This window comes from Dendrobates tinctorius, unplaced genomic scaffold (genome assembly GCF_039654945.1).
Source record: "Dendrobates tinctorius isolate UK_male_01 unplaced genomic scaffold, ASM3965494v1 ptg000161l, whole genome shotgun sequence".
Lineage (NCBI taxonomy): Eukaryota > Metazoa > Chordata > Amphibia > Anura > Dendrobatidae > Dendrobates > Dendrobates tinctorius.
Genome location: NW_027361828.1, coordinates 1,985,587 through 2,000,687, shown reverse-complemented (window position 1 = coordinate 2,000,687; position 15,101 = coordinate 1,985,587). Strand labels below are relative to the sequence as shown.

At 44.5% G+C, this 15,101-nt stretch overlaps 1 protein-coding gene across 4 annotated transcripts in view; it reads left to right on the top strand.

Annotated features, from left to right (window-relative positions):
• Positions 1-15,101, top strand: part of INPP4B (inositol polyphosphate-4-phosphatase type II B) — a 1,297,521-nt gene that overhangs the window by 1,223,072 nt on the left and 59,348 nt on the right. For all 4 annotated transcript variants that reach the window (XM_073549778.1, XM_073549777.1, XM_073549779.1 and 1 more), the window contains one exon: positions 3,423-3,535. In XM_073549778.1, the coding sequence (XP_073405879.1) occupies positions 3,423-3,535 (113 nt within the window). The remainder of the gene's footprint in view (positions 1-3,422; positions 3,536-15,101) is intronic.

Below are 15,101 nucleotides of genomic sequence, written 5' to 3'. Positions count from 1 at the left end.
CACGACGATCTTGGGTAGAGAACTGCAGCATCAGCTGATGCTGCCGTTCTCTACGGGCTGCAGGAATCCAATGACGGAAGGTAGGTATCCTTCCGCACTGTATTCCTCCGCCACTTAAAAAAAAAAAAAGTCCCTAGTCTCACTTTATGCCATTGCTGTGTGGGAAATTCCCACACAGCAATGGCATAAAGTGAGACTAGGGACTTTTTTTTTTTCAGTGGCGGAGGAATACAGTGCGGAAGGATACCTACCTTCCGTCATTGGATTCCTGCAGCCCGTAGAGAACGGCAGCATCATCTGATGCTGCAGTTCTCTACCCAAGATCGTCGTGGGACACACTCGTGGACTGCTTCGGATCGTGGGTGAGTATTTTTGTGGTTTGTTATGTTAATATTTATTCCGGAAAAGACAATGGCTTCGGGGAACAATGTGACAAGTATTGGTAAGTATGTTACTCTATGTTATATGTACTGTATGTCTATGTATGTATTGTATGAATGTATTGTATGTATGTAGTATATATGTAGTATGTATGTAGTATGTATGTAGCATGCAGTATGTATGTAGCATGCATGTAGTATATATGTAGTATGTATGTAGCATGCATGTAGTATATATGTAGTATGTATGTAGCATGCATGTAGTATATATGTAGTATGTATGTAGCATGCATGTAGTATATATGTAGTATGTATGTAGTATGTATGTGGTATGTATGTAGCATGTAGTATGTATGTAGCATGCATGTAGTATATATGTAGTATGTATGTAGCATGTAGTATGTATGTAGTATGTATGTAGTATGTATGTGGTATGTATGTAGCATGTAGTATGTATGTAGCATGCATGTAGTATGTATGTAGTATGTATGTAGTATGCATGTAGTATGTATGTAGCATGTATGTGGTATGTATGTGGTATGTATGTAGCATGTAGTATGTATGTAGCATGCATGTAGTATATATGTAGTATGTATGTAGCATGTAGTATGTATGTAGTATGTATGTAGTATGTATGTGGTATGTATGTGGTATGTATGTAGCATGTAGTATGTATGTAGTATGCATGTAGTATGTATGTAGTATGCATGTAGTATGTATGTAGCATGTATGTGGTATGTATGTGGTATGTATGTAGCATGTAGTATGTATGTAGCATGCATGTAGTATATATGTAGTATGTATGTAGCATGTAGTATGTATGTAGTATGTATGTAGTATGTATGTGGTATGTATGTAGCATGTAGTATGTATGTAGCATGTAGTATGTATGTAGCATGCATGTAGTATATATGTAGTATGTAGTATGTATGTAGTATGTATGTGGTATGTATGTAGCATGTAGTATGTATGTAGCATGCATGTAGTATGTATGTAGCATGCATGTAGTATGTATGTAGTATGCATGTAGTATGCATGTAGTATGTATGTAGTATATATGTAGTATGTATGTAGCATGTATGTGGTATGTATGTAGCATGTAGTATGTATGTAGCATGCATGTAGTATATATGTAGTATGTAGTATGTATGTAGTATGTATGTGGTATGTATGTAGCATGTAGTATGTATGTAGCATGCATGTAGTATGTATGTAGCATGCATGTATGTATGTAGCATGCATGTAGCATGCATGTAGTATGTATGTAGTATGTATGTAGTATGTATGTAGTATGTAGCATGTATGTAGTATGTATGTAGTATATATGTAGTATGTATGTAGCATGTAGTATGTATGTAGTATTTTTTTTTTTTAACATTTAACACATTAGCCGGATGATGGGACTACTACTGTCCCATCATTGGCTAATGTGTCAATCACTGTCATGGTAGCAGGCATCGCCCGATGGGACTTGTAGTCCCATCGGACGATGCTTGCACAGACCCCCGGACATCAGCACAGCCCCCCGGCAGGCCGGCACAGCCCCCCGGCAGGCCGGTACAGACCCCCACAGGGTGCACAGACCACCGGCAGGCCGGCACAGCCCCCCGGCAGGCCGGTACAGACCCCCACAGGGTGCACAGACCACCGGCAGGCCGGCACAGCCCCCCGGCAGGCCGGTACAGACCCCCACAGGGTGCACAGACCACCGGCAGGCTGGCACAGCCCCCCGGCAGGCCGGTACAGACCCCGGGCAGTCCACACAGCCCCCCGGCAGGCCGGCACAGCCCCCCGGCAGGCCGGCAGAGACCCCCGGAAGGCCCAAAATGACGGCGCATCATGATGCGCACACACCGCGCATCATGATGACGTCAGGCCGTCAATCAACTGAACTTCCGATTCCGATGCCGAATTCCGATATTGAAAAAATATCGGAAGTCGGTATCGGAATTCCGATACAGCAAGTATCGGCCGATACCCGATACTTGCGGTATCGGAATGCTCAACACTAATGGTTAATAGTCAACGTGTTTCTCTTCTCACCCTGTGTCTCATTATTTTTTAAGTCAGGATTAAGGCCTGACATGCGAAACAAGTTGTCTAGAGCATGTCTAGTCATCATGCACGTATAATGTGAAGTTTTACGATGGCGCTCTTTTTTTTTTTCTTCTAGCTTTCCTAATAAATGATGAAAGGATTTCTTTATTACGAAAGTTCCATAAAAACAGCCACCATGAAGACTCTCTTTATTCATGGTGAATAGAAACGCATTTCGGATATCAGGTTTTGATCATGACTTAGAAATTAGTGAGCCGCAAGGTGAGGAGAGGGAGGAGTTTGTGTTACCCTGATATTTATTCATCTTGTGTATCGCCAACCTCAAGATTAAGGGCTGACATCCGAAACGCATTGTTTTTATGGAATTTTCCTAATAAATAAGAAATCCTTTTATCAAATGTCGTGGTGCTGGATCTATGTTTCATGTCAACAGTTTGTGAAGCTGGGTGAGCTGCATTTTCTTCCAGCATTCCATTTGAGAAATAGAAAATCACTTAGACATCATCATTACTAGATAAGCCTAAGAAATGTAGGTGCAAGATTATACATTTTTTGTAGTACTTGCAACCAATTCAATTTCCTTCCAAAGCCCTGTATATAGTCAATTTCAGTCATGTTCATGTGCCTCCAATGTGGATTATGTAACAGTGTGTTTCAATGTACTGTAATAATGAAAGTCAGACTAAAGAAACATTGTTATCCATTATTGCTCTTTGGCGCAATAACTGTATTTGTCATGATAAATCAGTCGTGAGTATACCATAATAATAATAATAATGAGTATATGAATGAAAGCTTTCTCAATCTTAGATGTTTGATTTTCATCCATTTTTGGGGTGATAATACAGTATTGTGTACTCTTGTCACATAGGGTGCTGTGCATAGATTGTGGGAGAATTATGGTGGTTCTAATAAGAGTTATCATTCCCAAGTCTTCCAAGATGCAGACACTAAACCTATGACTTTTATCTCCATTTACTATAGGTCCACTGTTGTTCCAGGAGCAAAGTGATCTGAAAGGGCTTCTCGAAAACCTTCACCAAAACACGCATGCCAAAAAAAGGAAGAATGTAGAAATCATGTGGATAGCAGCTACTGTAAGTTTTGGTTAGGGCTAATAAATATGTAACTTTCTGCTAGTCATTCGCTCAAGTGAAGTGCCATATTCATTAAGAATATGTATTCCTAAAATGTATTTTCTAAATATTTATCCTTACATCCTAGCCACTTTTGTAAATTCCTTTATTACACAACACCCTACACTTTGCCCTATCTACCTAATCTCAAAAGGTGTTTTTTTTTTTTTTACTGAACTTAGTGTGACATTTCATTTGAAAGGAGCCTCAAGCATGATATCACAATGTCCATCATCCCTCCAGGAACAGGACATCACCAGGGAGCAGCGCTGAAGTTACCCACTAGTTTCTTGCGTCGCCGCTCCCACCAAAGATTTCCTGGATCCTGAGTGATGGTTGCTGTGACATATGTGAGTGCAGCACCAGCACTCTGCTTCTATCTCTGCCATAGCTTCTGCAAATGAACTCGGTGTCAGAAGATGTAGATAGAAGCAGTGAGTGAAACTAGTGCCACCTCACAGCTTCAAGCACCGCCCTCAAACAAATCATCAACCGGGTGGCACTAACTGCCCTCTGACATCTTTCACAGAAGCTGTGAAGGTGGTACTTACATCTGTCACAGTCTCCATAACCCAGGGTAAGGACATCCTCAAAGGAGGCTGCCCTGCAACAAACTAGTGAGTAACTGCAGTGCTGAACCCTGGTGACACTCTGATCCTGGAGGGCCGATGGATGCTGTCAGAAGTGAGTGCAGCCCCGTCTCCTGTGACATCATGTTTGAGACTCCTCAAACTAGTGGGTAACTTGACCGCTGCTTCCTGGTGAAATCCTGTTCCAGGAGGGACAATGGACATTGTGGAGGGTGAGTATAACCCCAGTGTCCTGTGATATCACACTTGAGGTTCCTCTCAAATGAAATGTGACAGGGAGTACAGTAAAAAACACATTTAGAGATGAGGTGGATAGAGAGAAGTGTAGGGTGTTGTGTAATAAAGGAAATTGCAGAAGTGGTTTAGGTGTGAGGATACATAGTTAGGAAATATATTTTAGTTGCCAGATCACCCCTTTAATAAATTTGGAACATCTTTTGAGATACCCATAGTCCAAAATCAGGAGTCTATACCTGCTATGAGAACATTTCTTCTATAATTTACTTTACTTTCTGACGTGGGTTATAGGGAGTCTGCAAAACTTCAGAAAGAAAAAAAAAACATGATGTGCTATTTCATTATACAGAAAATACTCTTTGTTTTATGCAGTGATGTGATTAAAATATTTTTAGGAACATTTTAAAATATTTAAAAATCTTAAATGTTTTGTTCCAATTCAAAATACGGTAAGTTGTATTTGATTATTTCTGCACGACTTTTGTGTTATTTTATATATTAACACTTAGGAAAATGTATTTCTATCTGGAAAGAGTGATTTTTTTTTCTAAGATAACCCTAAAACTGCAGCGGAAAGGAGATTTGTTTAATATGTTCTGGTGCTCAGGCGTGAAATTTTGTTAATTGCAGTTAGATTTGTTGCCACATTAAGGAATGCTGAAATGATTCTAATTGCCATTTTCAAGAATGAACTATAAAGTAATCTCTAATAAATTGACTGTGGTGACCGCAGTAATGACCTGGAAACATTGCATTACATCAATAATTCTCAAAAATATTAACTTGGCGTCTATAATGGTGTCCTTTTCTGTGTCTCTTCTCCTTATGTGGGAAATGTATTATCAGCTAAATACATAGCCAGTTACGCTCTTTCGCTTACTTTAATCTGCACTTTTTTTTACTTACTATTCCATCAGTTGGCCTAATGGGAAATAATGCTGGAATTAACTCATGACTGATGATATGTATTGTCAAGTTAACTCATACACTCAGTATAAGTACAGATGAGTAATACAAGCATTAACTGCCAGCTCTTCCTAGTGATTTTCAATGCATGTCATGCACATCTCTCTATACATAATTATTGCTTTATGAAAGCAGTAGCTGTAGCTGGAACCTATGCCAGAATTCTTACACATTTGGTTAAGACAATGGTGTAGCTATGGAGTGAGCAGGGAGAAGAGTCACATTTGGACCCAGGTCCCTTGGGGGGGGGTCATAAAAGGACATTAATTATAAATGGCATCTTACTATGAACTCATGGATTTTATTTAAATGGAATGTGTCCATCGTATTGTCACGTGCCCTGTCCTGTGTGACACGGCCCGCAGGCCGGTAACTGAAACTGGACGCGGCACGTGTAAATGTCCTGTGTGACACGGCCCGCAGGCCGGTAACTAATACAACAAGACACAGGGGAAAGGGAAACAGTTACAACGGTGGGCCCTGCGATAGGGAATGGAGATTTGGAGACCTCCTGCACTCCCCTGAGTCAGTGTCCCTTACACTCCTAACGTTCCCTATGCCGGTTTCGCACCGGGCGACGCTCAGGAACCTGTGACCCAAGCTCGCTCTGCACCTATCCCTTACTAGTGTAATCGATGGTGCAGAAACTAATCCCACCACTGCACTAACACCAACATGAGGAAAAGTGACAAACAGGGAAACACTTAGCTTTGCTCTGTTGCTAACGCTCCCAGCAACAGAGTCCAACACCTGAGTGCATCTTCCTCCGACCGTGTCCACACCTGGGTGCAGCTTTACGGCAACAGCGTCCAGCACTGAGTGCCGCCTTGGAGCAACAGAGTCCAGCACCTGAATACAGCTGTCCAGGTACAGAGTCCACCACCTGGGTGCAACTGTCCAGCAAACCAGTCCAGCACCTGAGCGCAACTTTCCAGTAACAGAGTCCAGCAAACTGAGTGCAGCTCTACACCATAGCTGCCACTCCACCAAGCTTTGCAAGAAATCTTCACTGACACCATAGCTGCCAGTCCGCCATGCTTTACATGAACTCCTCGCTGACACCATAGCTGCCACTCCAGGACTTTGACTGAGCTGTCCTGGACTCTCCTCCAGCTCCCTCCTTCACCCAGGCTGGTAGGAAAAGACCAATAATAATATCACCAACGTCAGTGAGCACAACTGACACATTTATAGAGAAAACACACCTGTTCGTGATTCCCATGCAATTACACTAACCACCACAGGGGGCAAACTAGAAACAAAAACACCAGTGCAAAGACCATACTGGCCACCGGGGGCAAAACTATCTCTAAGCACAGAAAACATCAAGTGCAATGACACTTGTGGCCACCGGGGAAAAACCAAACCTGAGCAAAAAGCTCAAAAAAAAAAAGGTTACCAGTGCTTTTATCTGTCATCCAGCATGGATCATAACACGTATACATCATATATTCATAATTTTCCATGTCAACCCTTTTAAAACAGTCATATACCGTAGATAAAACTGAACTAATGCAGTTTTCATCCAGAGACTGAGCCATATGATAAGCTGACTCTTCCTGTTCTGTAAAGATCACTATTCGGGTGTCACTATCATTATTGGGTTGTCATCTAAATAACATCACAGAAATCCAGTAAAAGGTAACACCTATAAATAGATCACAACAGGTAATGTCACAGATCACCTCCTTCTCCCTCCCTGCACAATGACCTCTTCACAGATAACAGAGCATGCCTAGCAGACTCACCCACAGTCAATGAGTAATCTTCAGTCTACAAGTTACTATGGTCCATGTAGCTGCTCTAAAGAATGTCTACGTATGCTGTTTATAGCAGCAAAAGGAAAATCAGCACTTCATAATCATGCACCAAAGAAACTGAAAAAAAAGCTACCATCAAAAAGTTAAAATAGATTTTAAAAAAAGTGTTTTAGTATGGTTTAAATTCATAAAAATGTAGTTGAAATGTTCTCTTTAGGTTGCAAAATCTATGTTTGTACCTTGTTATACCTACTGTACCTAGTTATACTGCTAGTTCAAGAAAGTGTTACTACTTGTCACGTACAGTGTAGGACAGACTAAGTGCAACACAAAGGGATAAGGGAACCAAACACTAGGGAAGGAGGAAATGGAAACCCCTAGACAGATCTAATGTCACCTTGTCTGTCCTAACATCCCTATATAGGTTCCACATCTATCGCAGAGCAGGATACCGAATCCCTGTGTGACCCTGGCGATAAACCCTACATCGGGAAGGACTGGATGAACGCTAGTCAATCCCACCTAACACTAAACACAACAAGGTTAAATGAAGCAAGGGGGAAACTTAGCTTGAGTAGACTCAGAGAAAAACACTAGTGCCCTCTAAACTCCAAGAGGATGCAAGTAGACTGCTACAGCTCCAAGCTTCAACAGAGAAATGCAAATAGGAAATATCACCCGCACCTCCCAACAGGAAGTAAGGACTTATAAACACTCAGGTCCAGGTGTGGCCATTAGCATCGGGGGAGGTGGCAACCAGTCTGCAAAGCAAACAACTAAGACCTTCTGCAGACAGATTCAGTGCAACGGTTGGCACCATCTGACACATCCATGACATTACTATGTTTATATATTAAAAAAGTGAAGTGACCGCTATTCAAAGAGCCTTTCTATAATATAGTAGAATTGATATTGTGTCATTCATTTAATAAATGCTCAAATACTTGATAATTTATTGAAACCTCAGAATATTGCAGAAAGGGAATTTCTGCAATGACAATGTTTGAAAAATGATATGTATTGTAAACAATCCATCTATTTTGTAAAAGAAAATGAAACGTTTTATTGCTTAGGGGTTAATAATGAGCAGATTTCTCACTGACTGCCAGTTCCAGTAAACATCTGCCTTTCTGTGGCTGCAATCCTAAGGCTGGAGTTAGACATGCTGTCTTGTAGTATTACTGGTTGTTAGGGCTTGCGATCATATTAGCATATGGATAAAGATTACAAATCTCAGTTTCCCCTTTTAGATTTAGAAAAATAAATGTTAAAAAAATTAAAGAAATAAAGAAAAGAAAATATAAATATTTAACATTTTTTGCAGCAATATTGCCACTTATTTTTTTTTTATTCTTAGAACTTGATAGTAAAACTGTTTACATAATAGAACACGGAGATTGTCAGATTCCAAAATCTAAGTGAAACATTGACAATCACATGACAACCAACAATATGGTTATACTTGGCCTCAGCAATCAATCTTGTGGAGTACAGTCATCTCAGACACAGGATTTTAAAGGGAATCTGTCACCAGGTTTGGCCGATATGAGATACAGCCACCACTTTTCAGGCCTAATATACAGCAATCTATAATCCTTCATATCTGCCCACAACTCGACCTGTAAGAGAAGAAAAAGAGCTTTTATTATACTCACCTGCGGGACTGTCCAGCGCGCCCCTTCTTTTTGCAATGCCATCCTCCTTCTTAGTTCGTGTGGATGACACATCCTTACATCATCTATTCAAGTCTCCCCAGCATCATGCTCCAGCGCAGGCATACTTCTCTTCCTTGTTGAGGGCAGAGCAAAGTACTGCAGTGCGCAGGTGACAGGAAAGGTCAGAGAGACCCGGCACATGCGCACTACAGGACTTTGCTATGCCCTCAACAGGGCAGAGAAGCACGCCTGCACAGGAGCACGATGCCAAGGAAACCTCTGTGGGTGAAGCAGGGATGCGTCATTCACGCGAACCAAGAAGGAGGACGGCATCGCAAGAAAATGGGAAGCGCCAGATCAAAAAGAGCTACACCCCTCATATCGGACCGCCCCGAAGGCGAGTATAATAAAAGTTATTTTTCTAGTCTTACAGGTCGGGTTGTGGGCAGATATACAGCATTATCGAATGTTGGATATCAGCCCTCAAAGGTGGTGGCCGTAACTCGTATTGGCCCAAACTGGTGACAGGTTCCCTTTAAGAAGCAGGGGAAATTGCTAATATTTTGATTTATTGCCATGAGCCAAAATTAAATGATAGAGAAAGGGTTGAGTTCCTGAGAGATTTTTTTTTTCTCTTTGCCACAACAGCACCCACTGAGAGAGGGGATCCGCCTCTAGGAACAGGAAACCTACAGAGAGATAAATGGGGCGGTCCACCTTGCTCCCTCAATTTGGCTTCCTGTTCCTAGAAGGAACCCGCAGAGAAGAGGATGCCCGGCCTGGTAGCCGCCCGCGAGCATTATATGAGCAGCGGGGGCCCGAGAGCTGGAAGCAGCGTCGGGCGGATCAGAGAATGGACTCCGCCCTCGGCTGGTAATGTGAGTGAGGCCTTGGCGGAGTGTGCCTGGCTCACTTTTTGATGTGTGGAGAGCCGGCACCAGGATTTCCCCCTTAGAAGGGACGCAAGCATTACAGAGCGCAGTGCAGCGTCGGGGCGGCTGTGGATGGTCCCCTCTCCCCCAACCGAGCATTGCGAGGCCAGGGAAGGACTGAGTCCCTGAGATCGTGTGGACGCAGTAAGTGCCGGGAGCGCTTGGGGGGAGAATTACATACCTGACGGGGTCAGCATATGTCTCTCCGGTGATGCAGGGGCAGCAGTCGGGGGGCGCCCGGCGGAGGAGGAGGCCGGCGCTCCCGTACTGAGACAGGGCGACCCGGAAGTGCAGGAGACAAATTCCGGGGCAGGAGAGGCAGAAGACCATGGTATCGCCGGGTGGCGACCACGCATGCGCACTGGAGAGAAAAAAAAAAAGGGGAGAAAGTAGGCGAAACCAGGAAACTGCATAAAAGCACCGGCCAGAGGTGCTCCGGTGCGCAGCTATGTCATCTACAAACGACCCAGTTTCGCTCCAGTTAGGACAGCCAGGGGAATCCCCACATGGCGGTACCAGGAGAAGTAGCACGAGAAGGAGTGACAGCACCAGAAGGAGTGGGAGCTCCAGGAGAAATACTAGCGGACGCTCTAGGCAGAGCGAGCCCATGGAGAAGAAGTGGAAGGAGAAGAAACCATCTCATGCCTGTCGTGTCGAACCCCGCAGCCGGTACTATGCTGAAGAAATTCACGGGGGAGTGTTTTTTTGTCAAGCTCCTAGCTGATGGTGCCCCCCCTTTTTTTCTTTTTCATACCCCTTAGGCCAAAAGAACGGAGAAAACTAAAACAGGGAATGTGCCTTATGTTCCCAACCCCTCCCAGATAGTCACCCTAAGAGGTTGTGTCAGACCTGTATCGAGCAGACCCTGCAGGTGGAATCCTCGGGAAAAAAGGAGGATATCAGTACAATAATTAAGGAAGAACTGCGGGCCTTAGGTGGTTCCAGTAGTCTGGGGGGGCAGTCCTGCGCCAGAGGGATAGCTTCACCAGCGTCTAGATCGCCTTCAGAGACTGGGGAATTGGACTCAGATAGATCCCAGGAATACCTATCCTCAGATGAGGAGGGGCAGACTTGCTTCCCTACGGACAGTGTTAATAATTTGGTAAAGTCTGTGCAGAATACCATGGGTTTATCCGATACTAAAGATCCCAAAACCCCGCAGGAAAGAATGTTCATGGGTATCTCCCAGAAAAAAGTCCGGGCCTTCCCAGTAGTTCCAGCAATAAAGGAGCTGGTGAAAAGGGAGTGGGAAAAACAGGGGCAGATAACCTTTCTCCCCTTAACTTCCAAACGGAAATACCCGTTTGATGACGAATTGGCGTCTTGGTCGAGAGCCCCCAAAGTGGATGCGGCAGTGGCCTCCACTTCTTGCCGATCTTCCCTACCAGTGGAAGACTCGGAAACATTATCTGATCCCTTAGATCGCAAGGCGGATACCTTCCTCAAGCGATCTTGGGAGGCATGCACGGCAGCCTTCAAGCCGGCGATATCAGCACAGCGAGGTCAATGATTATATGGTTGGATGAGTTGGAGGAAAAGATAAAAAGCGGAGCATCTAGAGACAAGCTCCATTCCTCTATTCCCCTGATTAGGGGTGCAGCGGCCGCGCCCTTCCTATCTGACGCCTCAGCTGACTCCCTACGACTATCTGCCAGAGTGGCGAGGTGATACACAGACAAAAACCAAACTCTGCGCTATACCCTGTCGGGGTAAGTACCTGTTTGGCACATAGCTGGACGAGATCCTGACAAAAACGGGTGAGAGAAAGATGGGATTCCCTAACCCGTTTGTTCCCTTCAACAGGAGAGCCTTCAGGAAGCCTCCGTTTGGTAGAAAGAAAGATTTCAAACCCCAAGACCGCTGGGGCAATAAGGATCCCAAGCAGAGAGGCAGCCTATTTGGGAAACGTCCCTTCAGATCTGGGGACAGATTCCGGTAGCACCAATTAACCGGTAGGTGGCAGGCTACTAGATTTCAGCCACCAATGGGAAAAAATTACATCTAACCCCTGGGCCATTAATATTGTTACATCGGGCCTAAGACTAGAATTTGTTCGGTACCCACCGGACTCCTTCCTATTGACTTCTCTGAAATCTCCAACAAAGCAGGAAGCATTGGAAATGCAGATTGCAGCGCTCTTGTCTAAACACGTTCTGATAGATGTTCCAAGGGATGAAAGGGGAATGGGGTTTTATTCTCCCCTGTTTCTAGTCCATAAGCCAGACGGTTCGTTTAGGACAATAATTAATTTAAAAAAGCTTAATACGTTTTTAAGGCTGCAGTCCTTTAAAATGGAGACAATACATTCAGCAATAAAACTCTTGTTCCCTAGGTGCTATATTGCAGTCTTGGACCTAAAGGATGCCTATTACCTTCTCCCTATATACAGAGAGCACCAGAAATTCCTACGAGTAGCAGTCTGGTTAGAAGGCCGGATACGACATTTCCAGTTTACGCCGATGCCGTTTGGATTATCTATGGCACCCCGTGTATTTACCAAGCTAATGCTAGAGGTGATGTCACATGTGAGGCTGAAGGACACCTTAATAGTCCTGTACTTGGACGACCTGCTCATAGTAGGGAATTCTGTTTCCCAATGCAAGGGCAGGATAGCTGATATTGTCTTATCCCTGCAGACACTAGGCTGGCAGATCACCTGGGGAAAGTCCAAACTGCAAACGGTAACCTGTCAGACGTTCCTGGGCTTTCAAATAGACTCCATAAGTCAAAAATGCTTTCTACCAGGAACAAAAGCACAGGCCATAGTTAACAAAATACGGAGGGCAAGTGATAAACCCACGATGTCCTTGAGAGAAGGCATGTCCTTGTTGGGGTCCCTAATATCATGCATTCCGGTTGTTCAGTGGGCCCAATTCCATTCCAGAAAATTGCAATGGGCCATTTTACAAGAAGCAGGCTGCAAGGGTGGTTGGAAGGGAGGATGTCCCTATCACCAGAAGTGATCAGTTCCTTAGAGTGGTGGTTGGACCCAAACAATCTAACGGGGGGAGTTCCATGGTGGATTGTTCCCTATAAAATATTCACCACGGACGCTAGCCCCCCGGGGTGGGGAGCCCACCTAGAGGAGGATATGGTGCAGGGTCAATGGTCCGAGCTTGAAGCGGGGAGTTCATCTAATATGAAGGAACTAACAGCGATATATTATGCTATATCTAAATTTCTCCCGCAGCTAAGAGAAACCCACACGAGAATCCAATCGGACAATACCACCGCAGTAGCGTACATAAACCGGCAAGGAGGCACGCGATCAGGACCGCTCATGTCTATCGCGGAAAGAATCTTAGAGATGGCCGAATCGCATCTCCGCTCCTTGTCTGCGCTCCACATCAGAGGAGTGGACAATTCCAGGGCGGACTTTCTCAGCTGCCAAACTTTACATCAGGGGGAGTGGGTCCTCAGTGGGCACATCTTCGAGATGATAGCGGCAAGATGGGGCAGACCAGAAATAGATCTGTTCGCGACAAGGGCCAACAGGCGTGTAGAAAGGTTTGCTTCTCTATACAGAGTGGACAATCCAGACGTGCTCGATGCCCTCCAAGCGCCCTGGGCATTCCGACAGGCCTATGCCTTCCCTCCAATGGTACTTTTGCCAACGGTGGTCAGAAAAATAGCCCTGTTTTGGCCCAAGAGGCCATAGTTCTCATGGCTGAGGACCATGTCGATAACCGACCCATGGATTCTCCCACTACATCAGGACTTCCTCTCACAGGGACCCTGTTTCCATCCCCGGGTCAAAGCCCTGCACCTTGCGGCATGGAATTTGAGAGGGGGTTATTGAAACTAAGAGGATTCTCAAATAATCTGACACCCTACTGCAGAGTAGAGAGGAATCCACAACGAGGATTTACACTAAAGTATGTAAAAATTTTTTAGCCTTTCACCCAGCAAGGCTTTCCAGCGAAGTGCCTATTACAGCCATTCTAGAATTCCTGCAGAAGGGCCGAGAGTTGAGACTCTCAGTTAACATTCTAAAGGTCCATGTATGGGGTCTAGGAGCCTTATATAACCACAATGTGGCAGGTAAGAAGTGGGTGGCTCGATTTATTTCGGCTTGTCAGCGAGCGAATCCAGTTCACTTTCCTCAGCTACCAACATGGAACCTTAGCTTGGTCTTAGATGCCTTCACTCAGGCCCCGTTCGAGCCCATACACTCGGCACCAATAAAATGCCTTTCATTGAAAACTGCTCTACTGGTAGCTTAGTCTCCGCAAGAAGAGTAAGTGATCTCTAAGCCCTGTCGGAAGATCCCCCCCCCCTTCCTGTCAGTAACCCAGGATAGACTAGTGTTAAAAATGGACCCATCTTATCAAGTTTCATAGGTCCCAAGAAATCTGCCTACCCTCCTTCTATGACAACCCAACGACACCAGAGGAGGATAGATATCACACGTTAGACGTGAAAAGAGCAGTCTAGCCTACCTAGATAGGACCAGTCCCTGGAGGCAGAGCAGGGCTCTTTTTGTCTCCTTCCAGGGTAACAAGAAGGGGTCTAGAGTTACGAGAGGCACGCTGTCCCGGTGGATCAGGGATGCGATCTCAATGGCATATTCAGCAACAGGAGAAGACCCTCCACGGGGCATAAAGGCACACTCGACCCGAGCCATATCATCCTCCTGGGCCGAGAAAGCGAATGTCCCAATTGAGCTAATATGTAAGGCTGCAACCTGGTCTTCTCCATCTACCTTCTATAGTCACTATAGGCTAGATTTGTCCTCTGCCAAGGACTTAATAATAATAATAATAATAATCTTTATTTATATAGCGCCAACATATTCCGCAGCGCTTTACAGTTGAACAGTTTCAAACACAACAGTCATAAGTAACAACGTTAACAATACAATAATTAAAGCGAAATAAGACTTGGACTTGGCCTTTGGTAGATCTGTAATAAACACGGTGTGCCCTCCCAGGTGATTATCTCTGAAAATCTCTCAGTGGGTGCTGTCGTGGCGAAGAGAAAAAACAGGATTACTTACCGGTAATCCTCTTTTGTAGAGTCCACGACAGCACCCGCTCTCTTCCCTCCCTTAATTTATAAGTTTACACGTGGTTCTCACTGGTGGGGGAGAATGAAATTATGGATTAATATGTAGATAGGTATAGCAAACGTATAAATATGTATAGAAGTGAATGGCTTGTCTAGCAAGTTGACTAAAACATGTATGGCGGTTCCTCCTTTTGTTCTCTGTAATGCAAACTGAGGGAGCGAGGGGTCCACCCCATTTATCTCTCTGTAGGTTTCCTGTTCCTAGGGGCGGATCCCCTCTCTCAGTAGGTGCTGTCGTGGACTCTACAAAAGAGTAATACTGGTAAGTAACTGGGAGTTTTTTACTTAGTGCATTTTACAGCCAGAGTTTCTTTAACCTC